The sequence below is a fragment of the Rhinoderma darwinii genome, chromosome 12 (genome assembly GCF_050947455.1).
Source record: "Rhinoderma darwinii isolate aRhiDar2 chromosome 12, aRhiDar2.hap1, whole genome shotgun sequence".
In the NCBI taxonomy this organism is placed as follows: Eukaryota; Metazoa; Chordata; class Amphibia; order Anura; family Rhinodermatidae; genus Rhinoderma; species Rhinoderma darwinii.
Window position 1 is genome coordinate 3,288,993 of NC_134698.1, and position 27,962 is coordinate 3,316,954.

Genomic DNA, 27,962 nt, shown 5'->3' on the forward strand with positions numbered 1-27,962 from the left:
GATCACGTTGCTGCCAGAGAGAACACGGCGTCTTACGGAGATCTAACGTCGCCATCATGTCGTAGGAAGACCGTTTACATAAACACTCCGGCTTCCAAGGAGAGGAAAAAGGCGGGCAGTCATATGGGTACTGTTTTTTTGTGGAGGGACATCTTGAGGTCCCTGACCGAGCTCTTCTTGGTGGGCTGCCCGTAAGTATTGATTCCCTAATACAATATTATGAGCGGAGTACTGCAGGGCTACCAGCCGGAGAAAAATGAAAAACTCAAGATGATTTGACCAAGAAAAGAAGAAATTGCTGCCGGTGGTGGAGGTGGAAGAACCGGTTTGTGAGAGGTGTGTGTGCGCCGCATAATGAGGCCATGACAAACCTCACTCCCTGCTATTACTAATCCACTCGTAAAGATGGACGCCGGTGCGAACGACGGGGAGCCGGGATCTCTGTACCAAAGGTAAGTGGTCTGATCCGACCCTGAGGTAGTGCTTCCTGTCAGAGCCGCGACCATTCATTATAGGAACCAGTCGTGACAGCTGTAGTCGTATATTATAATAACACAGCCGACCCCCGTTTTCCAGACGTCCCCAACCCCATTATGCTGTAATTTAGCATGGAGTCCTCTTACTTAGATTGGCAACCAATCAGATTGAAGGACGAAAAGTATATATATGTGAAGCCCAAAGTAGTTGATAACAGAGGGTAATAGCGTACCACCTGCTACTATGAGTCAATACTCTCTCCAGGTACTTTCTTCATGCCAGATCAGCGCCAGGGTCACGGATAATATTCACAGGGTCGTTATTATGTATTATTAATCGTTTACTACGTCCGATAATCGCAACACACTAAATTTGTACATTTCCTCCTACGAGGAGTAGTCACAGCTTCCCGAGACCGTTTAGACTTAAAGGGGTTGTTCAGGCTTAGGAAAAAAAATCAGATCGGAAATAGCGCCGATTCTGTCTATGGGCCATGTCTGGTATTGCAGCTCAGCCCTGAATGAGTATGAGCTGCAATACCAGACATGGCCCGTAGACAGGAGTGGCGCTGTTTTTTTACTCCATGGTCCTGAAGTTTGGTGGTGGTTTACGAGAAGGTCCAGTACCTCACAACAGTACTCTCGACTATCCTGTAAACCGGACTGCAGAATTTGTAGACAATTCCCAGCAGAACGGGGGGTGGGGCTTAAAAAGTTCTTCCATTTGGGATTGAAATGGTATAAAGTATGAGTCAGTGTACCCGAAGACTGTTTTAGGATGGTCATAGAGAAGGGGAGCCCAGGAAGGTGTGGCTGGCTCCGCCCTCTCCAAGTGACCCACACAGGGGCGGTCTCTAGTTCAAGGTTGGATTTGCCTATAAATGATGATTGAGTGATGACCGGAGACGATCGCCTTAAAAATGTAACCTCTTCACAGAGATCGAAGCCGGATGTGGTCCCTACGTGTCCTGCTCACTGGCCCTTTAAATACTGTCCTCAGAGCTCATCCCATTACTCAGCAGTGCTCATGAGTCCCTGGCACCTGGGCAGCGGCCATATTTGCACCGTAAGGACACGCCCACTTTTTAAAGGTAACTAAACTTTCAACAAACGTGTCATAATGACATGTCAGAAGTTTTGATCGGTGGGGGTCCGACCACTGAGACCCCCATCGATCGCTAGAACGAAGCGGCAGAAGTGATCGTGTGATCGCTGACAACCATCATCTGCCTTTACTGCTCCTTGTGGGGTTGTTTATAGGTCTAGAATTCTCTATTATGCTGTCAATCACTATAAGTCCCGCCTCCTGTGTGCTACATCTATTTTCCCCGATACTGACAGCCCCTCCCACTCCACAACTTCGTAAAAAAAAAAAAAGGCATTTTCTTCAAGGGCTGGTCCAGCGTTATGTAAATAAATCTAATCTTGTACAATCGAAACTCATGCAACTTTGTAATATATTCCTCCCAATTTTCAGGACTTGCTGTCAGTGAATGGAAACATATATTGTTTACATCCAGAGGCTGAAAAACCTGTCCAGATCTAATTCTTCTCACAACTGAGCACAATCACAAATCTCTCTCCTTTCCTGATAGTTCGTTACAATGTATCAGTGCAGGTAATATGCTTGCAGAGGGTAGTCTAGACTGGATATAATTGTAACAAACACTCAGCTGTGTGAGCAGGATTAGGCCATGACAAGTTTCCAACCCCTGACTGTAAACTGGTAATGTTCCAATTCACTGACAGCAAGCAGAGATAGTGAAAGTTGTAATTGAGTCTATTTGCATGACTTATTATTATAGGATGATTAGGATTTATTTACAGAAAACCCCTTTAAAGGTCAAGGCCGCAGTCAAACATGTTATATGAACCCTTAAAAAAACCTGATCAAAACCTGCACGTGTGAATACACCCTTAATACCTGTTTCATGAAAACCTGTGGATCAAGCCGCACCCTTAATTAGATTATGCCACGCCCTCTGTGGATAGACCGGCCCCTTCCATTAAGCCCCTCCCCTCCACAGGCCACACTTTTCTTTGCACTTTAAATGGTCACACACAACGAAACCGGAACGATGTCCAGATAAACCGGCCGAGTCGTTATAACGGTATAAGGACACAAAACTTATAATAGTGCCCCCCCCCCCATATATATATATATATATACACACACACACACACACACACACACACACACACACACACACACACACACACACACACACACACACACACACACACACACACACACACACACACACACACACACACACACACACACACACACACACACACACACACACACACACACACACACACACACACACACACACACACACACACACACACACACACACACACACACACAGTGCCCTGCCAGCTGATTACCAGGAAACATGAGCTTTTTTGGGAGTGACCCATTATCCTGTACCCTCCCTGCCCCCAAGCTACATGGGTGATGTCAGCCGCCTTCTCCAGGGTCCCCCTCCTCCCTGCACGCAGCATGTAAGTATCTGCCGGGGTACTGCTATATGTACTTATAGTAAGGGGGCACTTATATACACATATACGGGGGTAATGCTATATGTACTGATAGTAAGGGGGCACTTATATACACATATACCGGGGTAATGCTATATGTACTGATAGTAAGGGGGCACTTATATACACATATACGGGGGTAATGCTATATGTACTGATAGTAAGGGGGCACTTATATACACATATACGGGGGTAATGCTATATGTACTGATAGTAAGGGGGCACTTATATACACATATACGGGGTAATGCTATATGTACTGATAGTAAGGGGGCACTTATATACACATATACCGGGGTAATGCTATATGTACTGATAGTAAGGGGGCACTTATATATACATATACCTGGGTACTGCTCTATGTACTGATAGTAAGGGGGCACTTATATACATATATACGGGGGTAATGCTATATTTACTGATAGTAAGGGGGCACTTATATACACATATACGGGGGTAATGCTATATTTACTGATAGTAAGGGGGCACTTATATACACATATACCGGGGTACTGCTCTATGTACTGATAGTAAGGGGGCACTTATATACACATATACGGGGGTAATGCTATATACACAGATAGTAAGGGGGCACTTATATACACATATACCGGGGTAATGCTCTATGTACTGATAGTAAGGGGGCACTTATATACACATATACCGGAGTAATGCTATATGTACTGATAGTAAGGGGGCACTTATATACACATATACGGGGGTAATGCTATATACACAGATAGTAAGGGGGCACTTATATACACATATACCGGGGTAATGCTCTATGTACTGATAGTAAGGGGGCACTTATATACACATATACCGGGGTAATGCTATATGTACTGATAGTAAGGGGGCACTTATATACACATATACCGGGGTAATGCTCTATGTACTGATAGTAAGGGGGCACTTATATACACTTATACCGGGGTAATGCTATATGTACTGATAGTAAGGGGGCACTTATATATACATATACCGGGGTAATGCTATATGTACTGATAGTAAGGGGGCACTTATATACACATATATCGGGGTAATGCTATATGTACTGATAGTAAGGGGGCACTTATATACACATATACCGGGGAAATGCTCTATACACAGATAGTAAGGGGGCACTTATATACACATATACCGGGATAATGCTCTATGTACTGATAGGGGGCACTTATATATACATATACCGGGGTAATGCTATATGTACTGATAGTAAGGGGGCACTTATATATACATATACCGGGGTAATGCCATATATACTGATAGTAAGGGGGCACTTATATATACATATACCGGGGTAATGCCATATATACTGATAGTAAGGGGGCACTTATATATACATATACCGGGGTAATGCTCTATGTACTGATAGTAAGGGGGCACTTATATACACATATACCAGGGTAATGCTATATGTACTGATAGTAAGGGGGCACATATATATACATATACCGGGGTAAAGCGATATGTACTGATAGTAAGGGGGCACTTATATACACATATACCGGGGTAATGCTATATGTACTGATAGTAAGGGGGCACTTATATATACATATACCGGAGTAATGCTATATGTACTGATAGTAAGGGGGCACTTATATACACATATACCGGGGTAATGCTATATGTACTGATAGTAAGGGGGCACTTATATACACATATAAAGGGGTAATGCTCTATGTACTGATAGTAAGGGGGCACTTATATACACATATACCCGGGTAATGCTATATGTACTGATAGTAAGGGGGCACTTATATATACATATACCGGAGTAATGCTCTATGTACTGATAGTAAGGGGGCACTTATATACACATGTACCGGGGTAATGCTATATGTACTGATAGTAAGGGGGCACTTATATATGCATATACCGGGGTAATGCTCTATGTACTGATAGTAAGGGGGCACTTGTATACACATATACCGGGGTAATGCTATATGTACTGATAGTAAGGGGGCACTTATATACACATATACCGGGGTAATGCTATATGTACTGATAGTAAGGGGGCACTTATTATTATATATACCGGGGTAATGCTATATGTACTGATAGTAAGGGGGCACTTATATACACATATACCGGGGTAATGCTCTATGTACTGATAGTAAGGGGGCACTTATATATACATATACCTGGGTAATGCTATATGTACTGATAGTAAGGGGGCACTTATATACACATATACCGGGGTAATGCTATATGTACTGATAGTAAGGGGGCACTTATATACACATATACCGGGGTAATGCTATATGTACTGATAGTAAGGGGGCACTTATATACATATATACCGGGGTAATGCTATATGTACTGATAGTAAGGGGGCACTTATATATACATATACCTGGGTAATGCTATATGTACTGATAGTAAGGGGGCACTTATATACATATATCGGGGTAATGCTATATGTACTGATAGTAAGGGGGCACTTATATACACATATACCGGGGTAATGCTCTATGTACTGATAGTAAGGGGGCACTTATATACACATATACCGGGGTAATGCTCTATGTACTGATAGTAAGGGGGCACTTATATACACATATACCGGGGTAATGCTATATGTACTGATAGTAAGGGGGCACTTATATACACATATACCGGGGTAATGCTATATGTACTGATAGTAAGGGGGCACTTATATACACATATACCGGGGTAATGCTCTATGTACTGATAGTAAGGGGGCACTTATATACACATATATCCGGGGTAATGCTATATGTACTGATAGTAAGGGGGCACTTATATACACATATACCGGAGTAATGCTCTATGTACTGATAGTAAGGGGGCACTTATATACACATATACCGGGGTAATGCTCTATATACTGATAGTAAGGGGGCACTTATATACACATATACCGGGGTAATGCTCTATGTACTGATAGTAAGGGGGCACTTATATACACATATACCGGGGTAATGCTATATGTACTGATAGTAAGGGGGCACTTATATACACATATACCGGGGTAATGCTATATCTACTGATAGTAAGGGGGCACATATATATACATATACCGGGGTAATGCTATATCTACTGATAGTAAGGGGGCACATATATATACATATACCGGGGTAATGCTATATGTACTGATAGTAAGGGGGCACATATATATACATATACCGGAGTAATGCTATATGTACTGATAGTAAGGGGGCACTTATATACACATATATCCGGGGTAATGCTATATGTACTGATAGTAAGGGGGCACTTATATACACATATACCGGGGTAATGCTATATGTACTGATAGTAAGGGGGCACTTATATACACATATACCGGGGTAATGCCATATCTACTGATAGTAAGGGGGCACATATACCGGGGTAATGCTATATCTACTGATAGTAAGGGGGCACATATATATACATATACCGGGGTAATGCTATATGTACTGATAGTAAGGGGGCACATATATATACATATACCGGAGTAATGCTATATGTACTGATAGTAAGGGGGCACTTATATACACATATAGCGGGGTAATGCTATATGTACTGATAGTAAGGGGGCACTTATATACACACACATACTGGGGTAAAGCTATATGTACTGATAGTAAGGGGGCACTTATATACACACACATACTGGGGTAAAGCTATATGTACTGATAGTAAGGGGGCACTTATATACACATATACCGGGGTAATGCTATATGTACTGATAGTAAGGGGGCACTTATATACACATATACCGGAGTAATGCTATATGTACTGATAGTAAGGGGGCACTTATATACACATATAGCGGGGTAATGCTATATGTACTGATAGTAAGGGGGCACTTATATATACATATACCTGGGTAATGCTATATGTACTGATAGTAAGGGGGCACTTATATATACATATACCGGGGTAATGCTCTATGTACTGATAGTAAGGGGGCACTTATATACACATATACCGGAGTAATGCTCTATGTACTGATAGTAAGGGGGCACTTATATACACATATACCGGGGTACTGCTCTATGTACTGATAGTAAGGGGGCACTTATATACACATATACCGGGGTAATGCTCTATGTACTGATAGTACGGGGGCACTTATATGCACATATACTCAGGTAATGCTATATGTACTGATAGTAAGGGGGCACTTATTATTATATATACCGGGGTAATGCTATATGTACTGATAGTAAGGGGGCACTTATATACACATATACCGGGGTAATGCTCTATGTACTGATAGTAAGGGGGCACTTATATATACATATACCTGGGTAATGCTATATGTACTGATAGTAAGGGGGCACTTATATATACATATACCGGGGTAATGCTATATGTACTGATAGTAAGGGGGCACTTATATATACATATACCTGGGTAATGCTATATGTACTGATAGTGAGAGGGCACTTATATATACATATACCGGGGTAATGCTATATGTACTGATAGTAAGGGGGCACTTATATACACATATACCGGGGTAATGCTCTATGTACTGATAGTAAGGGGGCACTTATATATACATATACCGGGGTAATGCTCTATGTACTGATAGTAAGGGGGCACTTATATACATATATCGGGGTAATGCTATATGTACTGATAGTAAGGGGGCACTTATATACACATATACCGGGGTACTGCTCTATGTACTGATAGTAAGGGGGCACTTATATATACATATAACTGGGTAATGCTATATGTACTGATAGTAAGGGGGCACTTATATACACATATACCGGGGTAATGCTATATGTACTGATAGTAAGGGGGTACTTATATACACATATACCGGGGTAATGCCATATGTACTGATAGTAAGGGGCACTTATATACACATATACCTGGGTAATGCTATATGTACTGATAGTAAGGGGGCACTTATATACACATATACCGGGGTAATGCCATATGTACTGATAGTAAGGGGCACTTATATACACATATACCTGGGTAATGCTCTATGTACTGATAGTAAGGGGGCACTTATATATACATATACCGGGGTAATGCTATATGTACTGATAGTAAGGGGGCACTTATGTACACATATACCGGGGTAATGCTCTATGTACTGATAGTAAGGGGGCACTTATTATTACATATACCGGGGTAATGCTATATGTACTGATAGTAAGGGGGCACTTATGTACACATATACCGGGGTAATGCTATATGTTCTGATAGTAAGGGGGCACTTATATATACATATACCGGGGTAATGCTATATGTACTGATAGTAAGGGGGCACTTATATACATATATCGGGGTAATGCTATATGTACTGATAGTAAGGGGGCACTTATATATACACATATACCGGGGTAATGCTCTATGTACTGATAGTAAGGGGGCACTTATATACACATATACCGGGGTAATGCTCTATGTACTGATAGTAAGGGGGCACTTATATACACATATACCGGGGTAATGCTATATTTACTGATAGTAAGGGGGCACTTATATATACATATACCGGGGTACTGCTCTATGTACTGATAGTAAGGGGGCACTTATATATACATATACCTGGGTAATGCTATATGTACTGATAGTAAGGGGGCACTTATATATACATATACCTGGGTAATGCTCTATGTACTGATAGTAAGGGGGCACTTATATATACATATACCGGGGTAATGCTCTATGTACTGATAGTAAGGGGGCACTTATTATTACATATACCGGGGTAATGCTATATGTACTGATAGTAAGGGGGCACTTATATATACATATACCGGGGTAATGCTCTATGTACTGATAGTAAGGGGGCACTTATTATTACATATACCGGGGTAATGCTATATGTACTGATAGTAAGGGGGCACTTATATACACATATACCGGGGTAATGCCATATGTACTGATAGTAAGGGGGCACTTATATATACATATACCAGGGTAATGCTCTATGTACTGATAGTAAGGGGGCACTTATATATACATATACCGGGGTACTGCTATATGTACTGATAGTAAGGGGGCACTTATATACACATATACCGGGGTAATGATATATACACAGTAAGGGGGCACTTATATATACATATACCGGGGTAATGCTATATGTACTGATAGTAAGGGGGCACTTATATACACATATACCGGCGTAATGCTATATGTACTGATAGTAAGGGGGCACTTATATACATATATACCGGGGTAATGCTCTATGTACTGATAGTAAGGGGGCACTTATATATACATATACCGGGGTAATGCTCTATGTACTGATAGTAAGGGGGCACTTATATATACATATACCGGGGTAATGCTATATGTACTGATAGTAAGGGGGCACTTATATATACATATACCGGGGTAATGCTATATGTACTGATAGTAAGGGGGCACTTATATACACATATACCGGGGTAATGCTATATGTACTGATAGTAAGGGGGCACTTATATACACATATACCGGAGTAATGCTCTATGTACTGATAGTAAGGGGGCACTTATATACATATATCGGGATAATGCTATATGTACTGATAGTAAGGGGGCACTTATATACACATATACCGGGGTAATGCTATATGTTCTGATAGTATGGGGGCACTTATATATACATATACCGGGGTAATGCTATATGTACTGATAGTAAGGGGGCACTTATATACATATATCGGGGTAATGCTATATGTACTGATAGTAAGGGGGCACTTATATATACATATACCGGGGTACTGCTCTATGTACTGATAGTAAGGGGGCACTTATATACACATATACCGGAGTAATGCTATATGTACTGATAGTAAGGGGGCACTTATATATACATATACCGGGGTAATGCTATATGTACTGATAGTAAGGGGGCACTTATATACACCTATACCGGGGTAATGATATATACACAGTAAGGGGGCACTTATATATATACATATACCGGGGTAATGCTATATGTACTGATAGTAAGGGGGCACTTATATACATATATACCGGGGTAATGCTCTATGTACTGATAGTAAGGGGGCACTTATATACACATATACCGGGGTACTGCTCTATGTACTGATAGTAAGGGGGCACTTATATACACATATACCGGGGTAATGCTCTATGTACTGATAGTAAGGGGGCACTTATATACACATATACCGGAGTAATGCTCTATGTACTGATAGTAAGGGGGCACTTATATACACATATACCGGGGTAATGCTATATGTACTGATAGTAAGGGGGCACTTATTATTATATATACCGGGGTAATGCTATATGTACTGATAGTAAGGGGGCACTTATATACACATATACCGGGGTACTGCTCTATGTACTGATAGTAAGGGGGCACTTATATACACATATACCGGGGTAATGCTCTATGTACTGATAGTACGGGGGCACTTATATGCACATATACTCAGGTAATGCTATATGTACTGATAGTAAGGGGGCACTTATTATTATATATACCGGGGTAATGCTATATGTACTGATAGTAAGGGGGCACTTATATACACATATACCGGGGTAATGCTCTATGTACTGATAGTAAGGGGGCACTTATATATACATATACCTGGGTAATGCTATATGTACTGATAGTAAGGGGGCACTTATATATACATATACCGGGGTAATGCTATATGTACTGATAGTAAGGGGGCACTTATATACACATATACCGGGGTAATGCTCTATGTACTGATAGTAAGGGGGCACTTATATACATATATCGGGGTAATGCTATATGTACTGATAGTAAGGGGGCACTTATATACATATATCGGGGTAATGCTATATGTACTGATAGTAAGGGGGCACTTATATACACATATACCGGGGTACTGCTCTATGTACTGATAGTAAGGGGGCACTTATATATACATATACCTGGGTAATGCTATATGTACTGATAGTAAGGGGGCACTTATATACACATATACCGGGGTAATGCTATATGTACTGATAGTAAGGGGGTACTTATATACACATATACCGGGGTAATGCCATATGTACTGATAGTAAGGGGCACTTATATACACATATACCTGGGTAATGCTCTATGTACTGGTAGTAAGGGGCACTTATATACACATATACCTGGGTAATGCTATATGTACTGATAGTAAGGGGGCACTTATATACACATATACCGGAGTAATGCCATATGTACTGATAGTAAGGGGCACTTATATACACATATACCGGGATAATGCTCTATGTACTGATAGTAAGGGGGCACTTATATACACATATACCGGGGTAATGCCATATGTACTGATAGTAAGGGGCACTTATATACACATATACCTGGGTAATGCTCTATGTACTGATAGTAAGGGGGCACTTATATATACATATACCGGGGTAATGCTCTATGTACTGATAGTAAGGGGGCACTTATTATTACATATACCGGGGTAATGCTATATGTACTGATAGTAAGGGGCACTTATATACACATATACCGGGGTAATGCTATATGTTCTGATAGTAAGGGGGCACTTATATATACATATACCGGGGTAATGCTATATGTACTGATAGTAAGGGGGCACTTATATACATATATCGGGGTAATGCTATATGTACTGATAGTAAGGGGGCACTTATATATACACATATACGGGGTAATGCTCTATGTACTGATAGTAAGGGGGCACTTATATACATATATACCGGGGTAATGCTATATGTACTGATAGTAAGGGGGCACTTATATACACATATACCGGGGTAATGCTATATTTACTGATAGTAAGGGGGCACTTATATATACATATACCGGGGTAATGCAATATGTACTGATAGTAAGGGGGCACTTATATATACATATACCGGGGTAATGCTATATACACAGATAGTAAGGGGGCACTTATATATACATATACCGGGGTAATGCAATATGTACTGATAGTAAGGGGGCACTTATATATACATATACCGGGGTAATGCTATATACACAGATAGTAAGGGGGCACTTATATATACATATACCGGGGTACTGCTCTATGTACTGATAGTAAGGGGGCACTTATATATACATATACCTGGGTAATGCTATATGTACTGATAGTAAGGGGGTACTTATATACACATATACCGGGGTAATGCCATATGTACTGATAGTAAGGGGCACTTATATACACATATACCTGGGTAATGCTATATGTACTGATAGTAAGGGGGCACTTATATATACATATACCTGGGTAATGCTCTATGTACTGATAGTAAGGGGGCACTTATATACACATATACGGGGGTAATGCTATATGTACTGATAGTAAGGGGGCACTTATATATACATATACCGGGGTAATGCTATATGTACTGATAGTAAGGGGGCACTTATATACACATATACCGGGGTAATGCTATATGTACTGATAGTAAGGGGGCACTTATATACACATATACCGGAGTAATGCTCTATGTACTGATAGTAAGGGGGCACTTATATATACATATACCGGCGTAATGCTATATGTACTGATAGTAAGGGGGCACTTATATACACATATACCGGGGTAATGCTCTATGTACTGATAGTAAGGGGGCACTTATTATTACATATACCGGGGTAATGCTATATGTACTGATAGTAAGGGGGCACTTATATACACATATACCGGGGTAATGCCATATGTACTGATAGTAAGGGGGCACTTATATATACATATACCAGGGTAATGCTCTATGTACTGATAGTAAGGGGGCACTTATATATACATATACCGGAGTAATGCTCTATGTACTGATAGTAAGGGGGCAATTATATACACATATACCGGGGTAATGCTATATGTACTGATAGTAAGGGGGCACTTATATACACATATACCGGGGTAATGCTCTATGTACTGATAGTAAGGGGGCACTTATATATACATATACCGGGGTACTGCTCTATGTACTGATAGTAAGGGGGCACTTATATACACATATACCGGAGTAATGCTATATGTACTGATAGTAAGGGGGCACTTATATACACATATACCGGGGTAATGCTCTATGTACTGATAGTAAGGGGGCACTTATATATACATATACCGGAGTAATGCTCTATGTACTGATAGTAAGGGGGCACTTATATACACATATACCGGGGTACTGCTCTATGTACTGATAGTAAGGGGGCACTTATATATACATATACCGGGGTAATGCTATATGTACTGATAGTAAGGGGGCACTTATATACACATATACCGGGGTAATGATATATACACAGTAAGGGGGCACTTATATATACATATACCGGGGTAATGCTATATGTACTGATAGTAAGGGGGCACTTATATACACATATACAGGCGTAATGCTATATGTACTGATAGTAAGGGGGCACTTATATACATATATACCGGGGTAATGCTCTATGTACTGATAGTAAGGGGGCACTTATATATACATATACCGGGGTAATGCTCTATGTACTGATAGTAAGGGGGCACTTATATATACATATACCGGGGTAATGCTCTATGTACTGATAGTAAGGGGGCACTTATATATACATATACCGGGGTAATGCTATATGTACTGATAGTAAGGGGGCACTTATATACACATATACCGGGGTAATGCTATATGTACTGATAGTAAGGGGGCACTTATATACACATATACCGGAGTAATGCTCTATGTACTGATAGTAAGGGGGCACTTATATACATATATCGGGGTAATGCTATATGTACTGATAGTAAGGGGGCACTTATATACACATATACCGGAGTAATGCTCTATGTACTGATAGTAAGGGGGCACTTATATACATATATCGGGGTAATGCTATATGTACTGATAGTAAGGGGGCACTTATATACACATATACCGGGGTAATGCTATATGTTCTGATAGTATGGGGGCACTTATATATACATATACCGGGGTAATGCTATATGTACTGATAGTAAGGGGGCACTTATATACATATATCGGGGTAATGCTATATGTACTGATAGTAAGGGGGCACTTATATATACATATACCGGGGTACTGCTCTATGTACTGATAGTAAGGGGGCACTTATATACACATATACCGGAGTAATGCTATATGTACTGATAGTAAGGGGGCACTTATATACACATATACCGGGGTACTGCTCTATGTACTGATAGTAAGGGGGCACTTATATATACATATACCGGGGTAATGCTCTATGTACTGATAGTAAGGGGGCACTTATATACACATATACCGGGGTAATGCTATATGTACTGATAGTAAGGGGGCACTTATATATATACATATACCGGGGTAATGCTATATGTACTGATAGTAAGGGGGCACTTATATACATATATACCGGGGTAATGCTCTATGTACTGATAGTAAGGGGGCACTTATATACACATATACCGGCGCAATGCTATATGTACTGATAGTAAGGGGGCACTTATATATACATATACCGGGGTAATGCTCTATGTACTGATAGTAAGGGGGCACTTATATACATATATACCGGGGTAATGCTCTATGTACTGATAGTAAGGGGGCACTTATATACACATATACCGGGGTAATGCTATATGTACTGATAGTAAGGGGGCACTTGTATATACATATACCGGGGTAATGCTATATGTTCTGATAGTAAGGGGGCACTTATATATACATATACCGGGGTAATGCTATATGTACTGATAGTAAGGGGGCACTTATATACATATATCGGGGTAATGCTATATGTACTGATAGTAAGGGGGCACTTATATATACACATATACGGGGTAATGCTCTATGTACTGATAGTAAGGGGGCACTTATATACATATATACCGGGGTAATGCTATATGTACTGATAGTAAGGGGGCACTTATATACACATATACCGGGGTAATGCTATATTTACTGATAGTAAGGGGGCACTTATATATACATATACCGGGGTAATGCAATATGTACTGATAGTAAGGGGGCACTTATATATACATATACCGGGGTAATGCTATATACACAGATAGTAAGGGGGCACTTATATATACATATACCGGGGTAATGCTATATGTACTGATAGTAAGGGGGCACTTATATATACATATACCTGGGTAATGCTATATGTACTGATAGTAAGGGGGCACTTATATACACATATACCGGGGTAATGCTATATGTACTGATAGTAAGGGGGCACTTATATACACATATACCGGGGTAATGCCATATGTACTGATAGTAAGGGGCACTTATATACACATATACCTGGGTAATGCTATATGTACTGATAGTAAGGGGGCACTTATATACACATATACCGGGGTAATGCCATATGTACTGATAGTAAGGGGCACTTATATACACATATACCTGGGTAATGCTCTATGTACTGATAGTAAGGGGGCACTTATATATACATATACCTGGGTAATGCTCTATGTACTGATAGTAAGGGGGCACTTATATATACATATACCGGGGTAATGCTCTATGTACTGATAGTAAGGGGGCACTTATTATTACATATACCGGGGTAATGCCATATGTACTGATAGTAAGGGGGCACTTATATATACATATACCGGGGTAATGCTCTATGTACTGATAGTAAGGGGGCACTTATATATACATATACCGGGGTAATGCTCTATGTACTGATAGTAAGGGGGCACTTATATACACATATACCGGGGTAATGCTCTATGTACTGATAGTAAGGGGGCACTTATATATACATATACCGGAGTAATGCTCTATGTACTGATAGTAAGGGGGCACTTATATACACATATACGGGGGTAATGCTATATGTACTGATAGTAAGGGGGCAATTATATACACATATACCGGGGTAATGCTCTATGTACTGATAGTAAGGGGGCACTTATTATTACATATACCGGGGTAATGCCATATGTACTGATAGTAAGGGGGCACTTATATATACATATACCGGGGTAATGCTCTATGTACTGATAGTAAGGGGGCACTTATATACACATATACCGGGGTACTGCTCTATGTACTGATAGTAAGGGGGCACTTATATATACATATACCGGAGTAATGCTCTATGTACTGATAGTAAGGGGGCACTTATATACACATATACGGGGGTAATGCTATATGTACTGATAGTAAGGGGGCACTTATATACATATATACCGGGGTAATGCTATATGTACTGATAGTAAGGGGGCACTTATATATACATATACCGGGGTACTGCTCTATGTACTGATAGTAAGGGGGCACTTATATACACATACACCGGAGTAATGCTATATGTACTGATAGTAAGGGGGCACTTATATACACATATACCGGGGTACTGCTCTATGTACTGATAGTAAGGGGGCACTTATATATACATATACCGGGGTACTGCTCTATGTACTGATAGTAAGGGGGCACTTATATACACATATACCGGGGTACTGCTCTATGTACTGATAGTAAGGGGGCACTTATATACACATATACCGGGGTACTGCTCTATGTACTGATAGTAAGGGGGCACTTATATATACATATACCGGGGTAATGCTATATGTACTGATAGTAAGGGGGCACTTATATACACATATACCGGGGTAATGATATATACACAGTAAGGGGGCACTTATATATACATATACCGGGGTAATGCTATATGTACTGATAGTAAGGGGGCACTTATATACACATATACCGGGGTAATGCTCTATGTACTGATAGTAAGGGGGCACTTATATATACATATACCGGGGTAATGCTATATGTACTGATAGTAAGGGGGCACTTATATACATATATACCGGGGTAATGCTCTATGTACTGATAGTAAGGGGGCACTTATATATACATATACCGGGGTAATGCTCTATGTACTGATAATAAGGGGGCACTTATTTATACATATACCGGGGTAATGCTATATGTACTGATAGTAAGGGGGCACTTATATATACATATACCTGGGTAATGCTATATGTACTGATAGTAAGGGGGCACTTATATACACATATACCGGGGTAATGCTATATGTACTGATAGTAAGGGGGCACTTATATACACATATACCGGGGTAATGCTATATGTACTGATAGTAAGGGGGCACTTATATACACATATACCGGAGTAATGCTCTATGTACTGATAGTAAGGGGGCACTTATATACATATACCGGGGTAATGCTCTATGTACTGATAGTAAGGGGGCACTTATATACACATATACCGGGGTAATGCTATATGTTCTGATAGTATGGGGGCACTTATATATACATATACCGGGGTAATGCTATATGTACTGATAGTAAGGGGGCACTTATATACATATATCGGGGTAATGCTATATGTACTGATAGTAAGGGGGCACTTATATATACATATACCGGGGTACTGCTCTATGTACTGATAGTAAGGGGGCACTTATATACACATATACCGGAGTAATGCTATATGTACTGATAGTAAGGGGGCACTTATATACACATATACCGGGGTACTGCTCTATGTACTGATAGTAAGGGGGCACTTATATATACATATACCGGGGTAATGCTATATGTACTGATAGTAAGGGGGCACTTATATACACATATACCGGGGTAATGATATATACACAGTAAGGGGGCACTTATATATACATATACCGGGGTAATGCTATATGTACTGATAGTAAGGGGGCACTTATATACATATATACCGGGGTAATGCTCTATGTACTGATAGTAAGGGGGCACTTATATACACATATACCGGCGCAATGCTGTATGTACTGATAGTAAGGGGGCACTTATATATACATATACCGGGGTAATGCTATATGTACTGATAGTAAGGGGGCACTTATATACATATATACCGGGGTAATGCTCTATGTACTGATAGTAAGGGGGCACTTATATACACATATACCGGGGTAATGCTATATGTACTGATAGTAAGGGGGCACTTATTACATATACCGGGGTAATGCTCTATGTACTGATAGTAAGGGGGCACTTATATACACATATACCGGGGTAATGCTATATGTACTGATAGTAAGGGGGCACTTATATATACATATACCGGGGTAATGCTATATGTACTGATAGTAAGGGGGCACTTATATACACATATACGGGGGTAATGCTATATGTACTGATAGTAAGGGGGCAATTATATACACATATACCGGGGTAATGCTATATGTACTGATAGTAAGGGGGCACTTATATACATATATACCGGGGTAATGCTATATGTACTGATAGTAAGGGGGCACTTATATATACATATACCGGGGTACTGCTCTATGTACTGATAGTAAGGGGGCACTTATATACACATATACCGGAGTAATGCTATATGTACTGATAGTAAGGGGGCTCTTATATACACATATACCGGGGTACTGCTCTATGTACTGATAGTAAGGGGGCACTTATATACACATATACCGGGGTACTGCTCTATGTACTGATAGTAAGGGGGCACTTATATATACATATACCGGGGTAATGCTATATGTACTGATAGTAAGGGGGCACTTATATACACATATACCGGGGTAATGATATATACACAGTAAGGGGGCACTTATATATACATATACCGGGGTAATGCTATATGTACTGATAGTAAGGGGGCACTTATATACACATATACCGGCGTAATGCTATATGTACTGATAGTAAGGGGGCACTTATATACATATATACCGGGGTAATGCTCTATGTACTGATAGTAAGGGGGCACTTATATACACATATACCGGGGTAATGCCATATGTACTGATAGTAAGGGGGCACTTATATACACATATACCGGGGTAATGCTCTATGTACTGATAGTAAGGGGGCACTTATATACACATATACCGGGGTAATGCTATATGTACTGATAGTAAGGGGCACTTATATACACATATACCGGGGTAATGCTATATGTACTGATAGTAAGGGGGCACTTATATACACATATACCGGGGTAATGCTATATGTACTGATAGTAAGGGGGCACTTATATACACATATACCGGAGTAATGCTCTATGTACTGATAGTAAGGGGGCACTTATATACATATATCGGGGTAATGCTATATGTACTGATAGTATGGGGGCACTTATATATACATATACCGGGGTAATGCTATATGTACTGATAGTAAGGGGGCACTTATATATACACATATACGGGGTAATGCTCTATGTACTGATAGTAAGGGGGCACTTATATATACATATACCGGGGTAATGCTCTATGTACTGATAGTAAGGGGGCACTTATATACATATATCGGGGTAATGCTATATGTACTGATAGTAAGGGGGCACTTATATACACATATACCGGGGTACTGCTCTATGTACTGATAGTAAGGGGGCACTTATATACACATATACCGGGGTAATGCTATATGTTCTGATAGTATGGGGGCACTTATATACATATATACCGGGGTAATGCTATATGTACTGATAGTAAGGGGGCACTTATATACACATATACCGGGGTAATGCTATATGTACTGATAGTAAGGGGGCACTTATATACATATATCGGGGTAATGCTATATGTACTGATAGTATGGGGGCACTTATATATACATATACCGGGGTAATGCTATATGTACTGATAGTAAGGGGGCACTTATATACATATATCGGGGTAATGCTATATGTACTGATAGTAAGGGGGCACTTATATACACATATACCGGGGTACTGCTCTATGTACTGATAGTAAGGGGGCACTTATATATACATATACCGGGGTAATGCTATATGTTCTGATAGTATGGGGGCACTTATATATACATATACCGGGGTAATGCTATATGTACTGATAGTAAGGGGGCACTTATATACATATATACCGGGGTAATGCTCTATGTACTGATAGTAAGGGGGCACTTATATATACATATACCGGGGTAATGCTATATGTACTGATAGTAAGGGGGCACTTATATACACATATACCGGGGTAATGCTCTATGTACTGATAGTAAGGGGGCACTTATATATACATATACCGGGGTAATGCTATATGTACTGATAGTAAGGGGGCACTTATATACATATATACCGGGGTAATGCTCTATGTACTGATAGTAAGGGGGCACTTATATATACATATACCGGGGTAATGCTATATGTACTGATAGTAAGGGGGCACATATATATACATATACCGGGGTAATGCTCTATGTACTGATAGTAAGGGGGCACTTATATACACATATACCGGGGTAATGCTATATGTACTGATAGTAAGGGGGCACTTATATATACATATACCGGGGTAATGCTCTATGTACTGATAGTATGGGGGCACTTATATACACATATACCGGGGTAATGCTATATGTACTGATAGTAAGGGGGCACTTATATACACATATACCGGGGTACTGCTCTATGTACTGATAGTAAGGGGGCACTTATATACACATATACCGGGGTACTGCTCTATGTACTGATAGTAAGGGGGCACTTATATACACATATACCGGGGTAATGCTATATGTACTGATAGTAAGGGGGCACTTATATATACATATACCGGGGTAATGCTCTATGTACTGATAGTATGGGGGCACTTATATACACATATACCGGGGTAATGCTCTATGTACTGATAGTAAGGGGGCACTTATATACACATATACCGGGGTACTGCTCTATGTACTGATAGTAAGGGGGCACTTATATACACATATACCGGGGTAATGCTCTATGTACTGATAGTAAGGGGTCACTTATATACACATATACCGGGGTAATGCTATATGTAGTGATAGTAAGGGGGCACTTATATACACATATACCGGGGTAATGCCATATGTACTGATAGTAAGGGGGCACTTATATACACATATACCGGAGTAATGCTATATGTACTGATAGTAAGGGGGCACTTATATACACATATACCGGGGTAATGCTATATGTACTGATAGTAAGGGGGCACTTATATATACATATACCGGGGTAATGATATATACACAGTAAGGGGGCACTTATATATACATATACCGGGGTAATGCTATATGTACTGATAGTAAGGGGGCACTTATATACACATATACCGGGGTAATGCTATATGTACTGATAGTAAGGGGGCACTTATATACACATATACCGGGGTAATGCTATATGTACTGATAGTAAGGGGGCACTTATATACACATATACCGGGGTACTGCTCTATGTACTGATAGTAAGGGGGCACTTATATACACATATACCGGGGTAATGCTCTATGTACTGATAGTAAGGGGTCACTTATATACACATATACCGGGGTAATGCTATATGTAGTGATAGTAAGGGGGCACTTATATACACATATACCGGGGTAATGCCATATGTACTGATAGTAAGGGGGCACTTATATACACATATACCGGAGTAATGCTATATGTACTGATAGTAAGGGGGCACTTATATACACATATACCGGGGTAATGCTATATGTACTGATAGTAAGGGGGCACTTATATATACATATACCGGGGTAATGCTCTATGTACTGATAGTAAGGGGTCACTTATATACACATATACCGGGGTAATGCTATATGTAGTGATAGTAAGGGGGCACTTATATACACATATACCGGGGTAATGCCATATGTACTGATAGTAAGGGGGCACTTATATACACATATACCGGAGTAATGCTATATGTACTGATAGTAAGGGGGCACTTATATACACATATACCGGGGTAATGCTATATGTACTGATAGTAAGGGGGCACTTATATATACATATACCGGGGTAATGATATATACACAGTAAGGGGGCACTTATTACAAAAACCGTCTCTTTGGCGAGGTCTTCTCCCCCATTCGCCGTTGCAGCCGCACCCATAGCCACTTAATGAGGGTCATCACTTGTAAGAACCTGCAGCTCAGGATCCGATCATCTCACTAATCCGGTCACCTGTAAGTATTAACCACTCATGTGCTGGACAGGATTTTCCACTCTATCATCCAGTTATGGCGACACATTCCGGCCCGGTATAACCCGTCTCCCCAGGCTCAAAGCAACCAATCAGAATTCAGCGGCGTCTTTCAAAGCAGTGTTGCGATTGGTTCGTTATAGACCGCTCCACCAGTTTTTATACAGGAGTTTGTCTATGGCGATGATATAAATATTGCGTTTCCAGCGCCATTTTCTGCAGTGATTTACTATCTTTGTGGTTTACGCTTATAAAAAACGATGCTGTCACCGTTTTATTGATGGTTAATGAGGTCGCGGTGCGGTGTCGGCCATGTTGGTTGTGGTCACGGAAGACATATTTATTTCTTGCGTTACTGGATAGACGAGCGGATGTTCAGATATATGCTCACCCTGCTTTTCCACGCTCCTGAATGTCATATTTGCCTACGACTACCACCGCCCCTTACAGCTGCACACTAGTACATAACTCGCTATTCAGAAGCCTAGGAAAGCTGGGTGACAGGCTGTCCGGTCACACTGGGAGTTGTAGTTTGTAACTGCTGGGGAATCACTGATCAGGGACCACTTTGTTAAAGGGGAAGACTTGGACGTTTCCTAATTTATAAAATTATATTTAAAAGATCATAAAATAATAATATAAGGACTGCAATGTCACTTGTGACCACCAGATGTCAGCACTGTCAATCCCTTACTAACCTATACAGTAGTTTGTAGACTAGACATGTGCAGGAGTCCTATATACCTTCCTGTTGTATATACTGTGACAGGAGGGAAGGATACGTCTAAGAATGATGATATTCCCCATTATTATACAATGTCCCGGCAGCTCCAGCGGTGTCGCACAGCGGCCAGAAGTTACGTTTAGTGCCGCTCGTCTCAGTATTGATGACATGGAGCTGAAAGAAGAGTGGCAAGATGAAGAGTTCCCAAGGTGGGTCAACTGCCCTTCCCCCTCCTACGACCCCCATCCACTGGACATAATCATGTTATATTGCTTCTTATGACCTCATGTGACGTCTTGGTTTCTAGGTTCCTACCAGAGGAGACTGCCGCAGAAGCAGACATGGATCCTAAGGAAGATAATCCGTCAGGTAGGATAGCGCTGCAGGTAACAGGGTGACAAGTGGGAGGTCACAGAATAAGAGCAGGTTCTCCCAGCAGCACTGAGTATTTAAGGAGTCGAGTGCGGATCTTGTGACAGGCAGTGATGTATCCGCTCATGTGATGTTACTGAGAACAGGGCTGCATGTGACAGCGACATGATGTGATGGGGGACAAGTGGGACTGAGCATTTCCAAGCAGCACAGAGTATTTCAGCACATCTTGTTTGATCTGTGATCCGCAGCTTGTCCTCCCAGTACCCTGGAGCTATGCGGTAACCGTCATATGAAGAAACGATTACCCGCCCCGGATATCAGCTTTAACCTGGAAAACAGCCAAGAGTCGGTCGTCTCCAGCGAGATCCGCGATTTCCCGACGGATGACGATTTTGATTTTGATATTGACGATCTGGTGACGCCGAACAGCAGCGAACTGCTAGACCTGAGCCATGAGTTCGAGTGGGAAGGTAACGTCCGTTCTCAATCTATTCTCTATGGAGCAATAATTGTGGGCGGAGCTTGACACATCGGCGTACCCCGGGTTTCCTCAAGGTGGGGCACGGACGGCAGGGTCCGGGTCATGTGATCCCCCCATTAGTATGAGGGTTTAGCAGCAAACTTCACAATAATGTTTTTGTTTTATTTAGTCTTCAGCCGTAATTCCGAAATCTGTAATTACGGATGAAATCGCGGACCCATTCACTTCTATTGGCCACGGACACCTTTCTGTATCATTACGGATGTGTGTCCGGCCGTAGAAATGATCCGCAGAATATAGAACGTGTCCTGTTCCTGTCCACAATTGCGGCGCGGACTCCCCATAGAAGTCTATGGTCGCTTACGCAATTGTGGTCGGCTACGGATGTGCATCTATATTTGCGGACAGTAAAGCCCATTACGGTCGTGTGCATGAGGCCTAAAGCTGCGATCTCATTTATTACAGATGATCTCCCGAACGCTAAAGGAGCGGAAAATGTTTCCTATGTTGAAAACCGGGTGACGGACATGGAAGATCAAAATGGCCGCAAATGGAGGATATTTCTGATGGGGGAACACAAGGTGGATATGACGGCCATCGAGCCGTATAAGAAAGTCATCTCCCATGGAGGTAAGGGGGGGGGGGCAGTGTAAAATACTAATAGCTGGTGTATCTAAGCTAATCAAGTGTGATACGGTCTGCTAAATTGCTGTATCTAACTAACCCGATCACGTGTGATACTGTCTGCTGAGCTGTGTATCTAATCCTATCATGTGTGATACTGTCTGCTGAGCTGTGTATCTAATCCTATCATGTGTGATACTGTCTGCTGAGCTGTGTATCTAATCCTATCATGTGTGATACTGTCTGCTGAGCTGTGTATCTAATCCTATCATGTGTGATACTGTCTGCTGAGCTGTGTATCTAATCCTATCATGTGTGATACTGTCTGCTGAGCTGTGTATCTAATCCTATCATGTGTGATACTGACTGATGAGCTGTGTATCTAATCCTATCATGTGTGATACTTGTCTGCTGAGCTGTGTATCTAATCCTATCATGTGTGATACTTGTCTGCTGAGCTGTGTATCTAATCCTATCATGATACCTCCCAACTTTCCAAAATCACAGACGGACAACTGATGCGCGCGCTGTGAATTTTTTTTCTTTTTAAGCCACGCCTCCAATCCCACCCAATCCCCGCCCATAAACACCCGATTCAGCCCACACAGTATCATGCTCCCATAGTGCCTCCCACACAGTATAATGTCCCCATCGCTGCCAGCATACAGTATAATGTCCCCATAGCTGCCACCATACAGTATAATGTCCCCATAGCTGCCACCATACAGTATAATGTCCCCATAGCTGCCACTAGTGACAGTGCCCATGTAGATAGTGCCCATTTACATAGCGCCACCCCCCCCCCTGTAGGTAGCGCCATTGGGACTCCCTCTAGGAGCGGACTCCCCAGCCAGAGCATAGGCTGGGGACTCCGCTCCTAGAGGGAAGCCCTGATGTCACTGTCCATATTTGGAGAGTGATGTCAGTGGCTACTCCTTGAGCGGAATCCCCGTTGCCGACTATGGCCGGGGATTCTGCTCCAGGAGGAGCCACTGACGTCAATTTCCATATATGGACAGTGACATCAGGGCTTCCCTCTAGGAGTGGAATCCCTGGCCAGATCATCGGCAGCGGGGATTCCGCTCAAGGAGTAGCCACTAATTCTGAAGCAGGGAACCAATCAGCTCCCTGCATCAGAATTAGTTCAGAGCAGAGGGAGCTCCTCTGCTGGCCGAGGACTCCCCGGGCACTGCGCTACTTTAAGCGCTGTGCTTGGGGAAGCCCTTGGCGGTACTGTCCATATATGGACAGTGACGTCAGTGGCTACTTCTTGAGCGGAATCCCTGTTAACACTGGCCTGGGATTCCGCTCCAGGAGTAGCCACTGACGACACTGTCTGTCTATATATGGACAAAAATGTCAAGGGCTTCCCCGAGCACAGCGCTTAAAGTAGAGCTGTGCCCCGGGAGTCCTCAGCGAGCTCCTTCTGCTGCTCCACTATGAACTAATTCTGAAGCATGGATCGGATGTTTCCCTGCTTCAGAATTAGTTTGACAGCGGGACATATACCGCCGGCCGCCCGGGACAGCGGGACACCGCCCGGAACCCGAGACTGTCCCGCTGAATCCGGGACGGTTGGGAGGTATGCTATCAGGTGTGATACTGTCTACTGAGCTGTGTATCTAATCCTATCATGTGATCCTGTCTGATACCCGCCGTCTCCTCCATGTGTGATATTTGGCAGCGGGTCATTATATGACGCAGACTTCTCTGCTTTTCTTCCAGGTTATTATGGTGACGGGTTGAATGTCATCATTACGTTTGCCTCCTGTTACCTACCAGAGAGCAATGCTCCAGATTACCAGTACATCATGGACAATCTCTTCAGGTATGCGTATCACACAGCACAGCCACTAGGGGGCAGTACTGTTCTAAATAATTCCAATACAGATAATGGTGTATACGTCCCTTATGAGGGTAACTCCACCCAAAATACAGAATTCCCTTTCGGCTTTCTTCGTTCATTCCTGGTTTACAATTTGACGTAATGTTCATGAAATTGTATATTATTGGTGACATCCACCCTCTCCTTATGAAAGGTTGTCACAGCTCCGCCCCCTGTTACTATCCTAACCAAATAGTAATATAATCTTGTTGTATTTATATAATTGAAGCAGAACTCAACTCAAAATGATAGATTTTCATGTCACGTTGACCAGGTTTCTTGCGGGGTGGAGTCCCCCTTTATTAGTGGTTTATTCTCCATAATGAACTTGATAGTCTAGGTTGTTGTGCTGTGTATTCAGGTACATAAGTGGAACCCTGGGTCTCCTGGTTGCAGAGGACTACATGATGATCTATCTGAACGGATGTACTCCACGCAATAAAATCCCCCCGATCAGCTGGATCAAGCGCTGTTACCAGGCCACCGGTAGAAGGTGAGAGCTGTGACGTCCCGAACACCCACACTCTGATTACAGCAAGTACAACGGATGTAGCAACTCAATAAGTGGATAGGGGCACTGTGAATGTTAAAGGGGAACTCCAGTAAAATATCACATTTCTCATTGCTAGTGGCATTTATTTTTTTTTTTAAAGGGGTCCTCTGCTTTTGTCAATCCCTACATTGTCCCTTGACAATAAGGTTATCACAAAGTGTCCTCCTGCTGGCACCCACAGCGATCAGCTGTGATCTGTGAGGAAACCTGGCAGCAAGTGTTCAATTTCCCTGCAGCGCCACCACAGGAGAAATGAAGCATTACACAGTGTCCATTCATATCAATGTGTTGTCTGTGTAATACAGGACAGGACAGGTCCTCCAGAGAGGGAGACGCTCTATGTAACCACTCTTCACTCTGACCAAGACCCCCCCTCTATTCCCTAATGGGGTGTATGATAATGGAGTTTCTAAACTGGACAATCCCTTTAAGAAACCGTAGCTTAGGCCCTGAGTAACAGTCCGAAAAGTTTGTAGAAATTTTAGATCATGATGCAATCAATCATGGATCTTTATATTAGGACATTATGAGTCGTTTCTTTTTTTTTTCATGTAAATATTCTTTGTGATTTGTCCTTTTTTATTTTTTAAGGTTAAAGAAAAATCTGAAAACTGTCCTCATTGTGCACCCGACATGGTATGTGAAGGCGTTACTGGTCATCACGCGGCCGTTTATCAGGTTAGTATTGCAAAAAAAAGAAGTGATTTTATTTAAAGAGGAACTTCCCCTTTAAATAAAATAAAAAAATTCCCACTTACATGATTGGCTAGCAAACCGAAACAGCAGGAAGTGGGTGACAACCATGGCGTGCCTTAAATGGCGTTACCCGGGGACCAAAAATTGCATTGCAATAATATATTTATGTGAAACGAAGTAACTTACTAATATACCGGTACTTTATGCTCAGTGACCCCATCGATAGGAGTCCCCTGACATGACCAAATATGGAAGTCGGGAGCAGGGCTGGAGTCCCCGGGCAGAACGCTAGCTGATTCTCTGCTCGGGACTCAAGCAATAGGCAATGTGACAGCCCCTTGCGGTCATGTCCACAAACAGCTCCTGAAGCAGGAGCTCAGTCACGCGGGGCCGTGTCGGAGCGACGTCATTATTAGAAAAGCTCCAGGACTTCCGGGAACAATTCACGAGGTGAGAACTGCACCATTTACTACAGAACTTTAAATGAAAGTGTCTTAGTAGGTGACTTCATTTCACATATATTATTGGAAAGCAATTTTTGGTCCCCGGAGTGTGATTGGCTTTTCTAGCCACCACTTTATAGGTGAATGGAAGTAGGAGCCACATTGACCTTCTGATGTAGATCTATATTCTGTATTTTTTTTTTTTTCTAGCTCCAAATTTGGAAAAAAGCTGAAATTTGTCAAGAGTGTCGCAGATCTGGCGCAGCTCGTTTCACTAGATAACGTTCACGTACCGGACTGTATTCAACAGTGA

At 41.7% G+C, this 27,962-nt stretch overlaps 2 protein-coding genes across 2 annotated transcripts in view; one reads left to right on the plus strand and one right to left on the minus strand.

The window, feature by feature from the left end:
- The window catches only part of DUSP23 (dual specificity phosphatase 23), a 395,843-nt gene that overhangs the window by 40,798 nt on the left and 327,083 nt on the right, over positions 1-27,962 (minus strand). The window lies entirely within an intron of this gene.
- Positions 406-27,962, plus strand: BNIPL (BCL2 interacting protein like). The gene is made up of 9 exons (XM_075844538.1): positions 406-452; positions 22,697-22,801; positions 22,900-22,961; positions 23,216-23,437; positions 23,914-24,078; positions 25,798-25,900; positions 26,319-26,450; positions 27,102-27,188; positions 27,860-27,962. Exons 1-9 carry the CDS (start codon positions 406-408, stop codon positions 27,960-27,962), a joined length of 1,026 nt encoding a protein of 341 aa, XP_075700653.1.

Coding starts and splice junctions, on each gene's coding strand:
- BNIPL (XM_075844538.1), top strand. CDS start 406: ATGGACGCCGGTGCGAACGACGGGGAGCCGGGATCTCTGTACCAAAG. Junction 453..22,696: donor CCGGGATCTCTGTACCAAAG/GTAAGTGGTCTG, acceptor ATGTCCCGGCAG/CTCCAGCGGTGTCGCACAGC. Junction 27,189..27,859: donor ATCACGCGGCCGTTTATCAG/GTTAGTATTGCA, acceptor TTTTTTTTCTAG/CTCCAAATTTGGAAAAAAGC.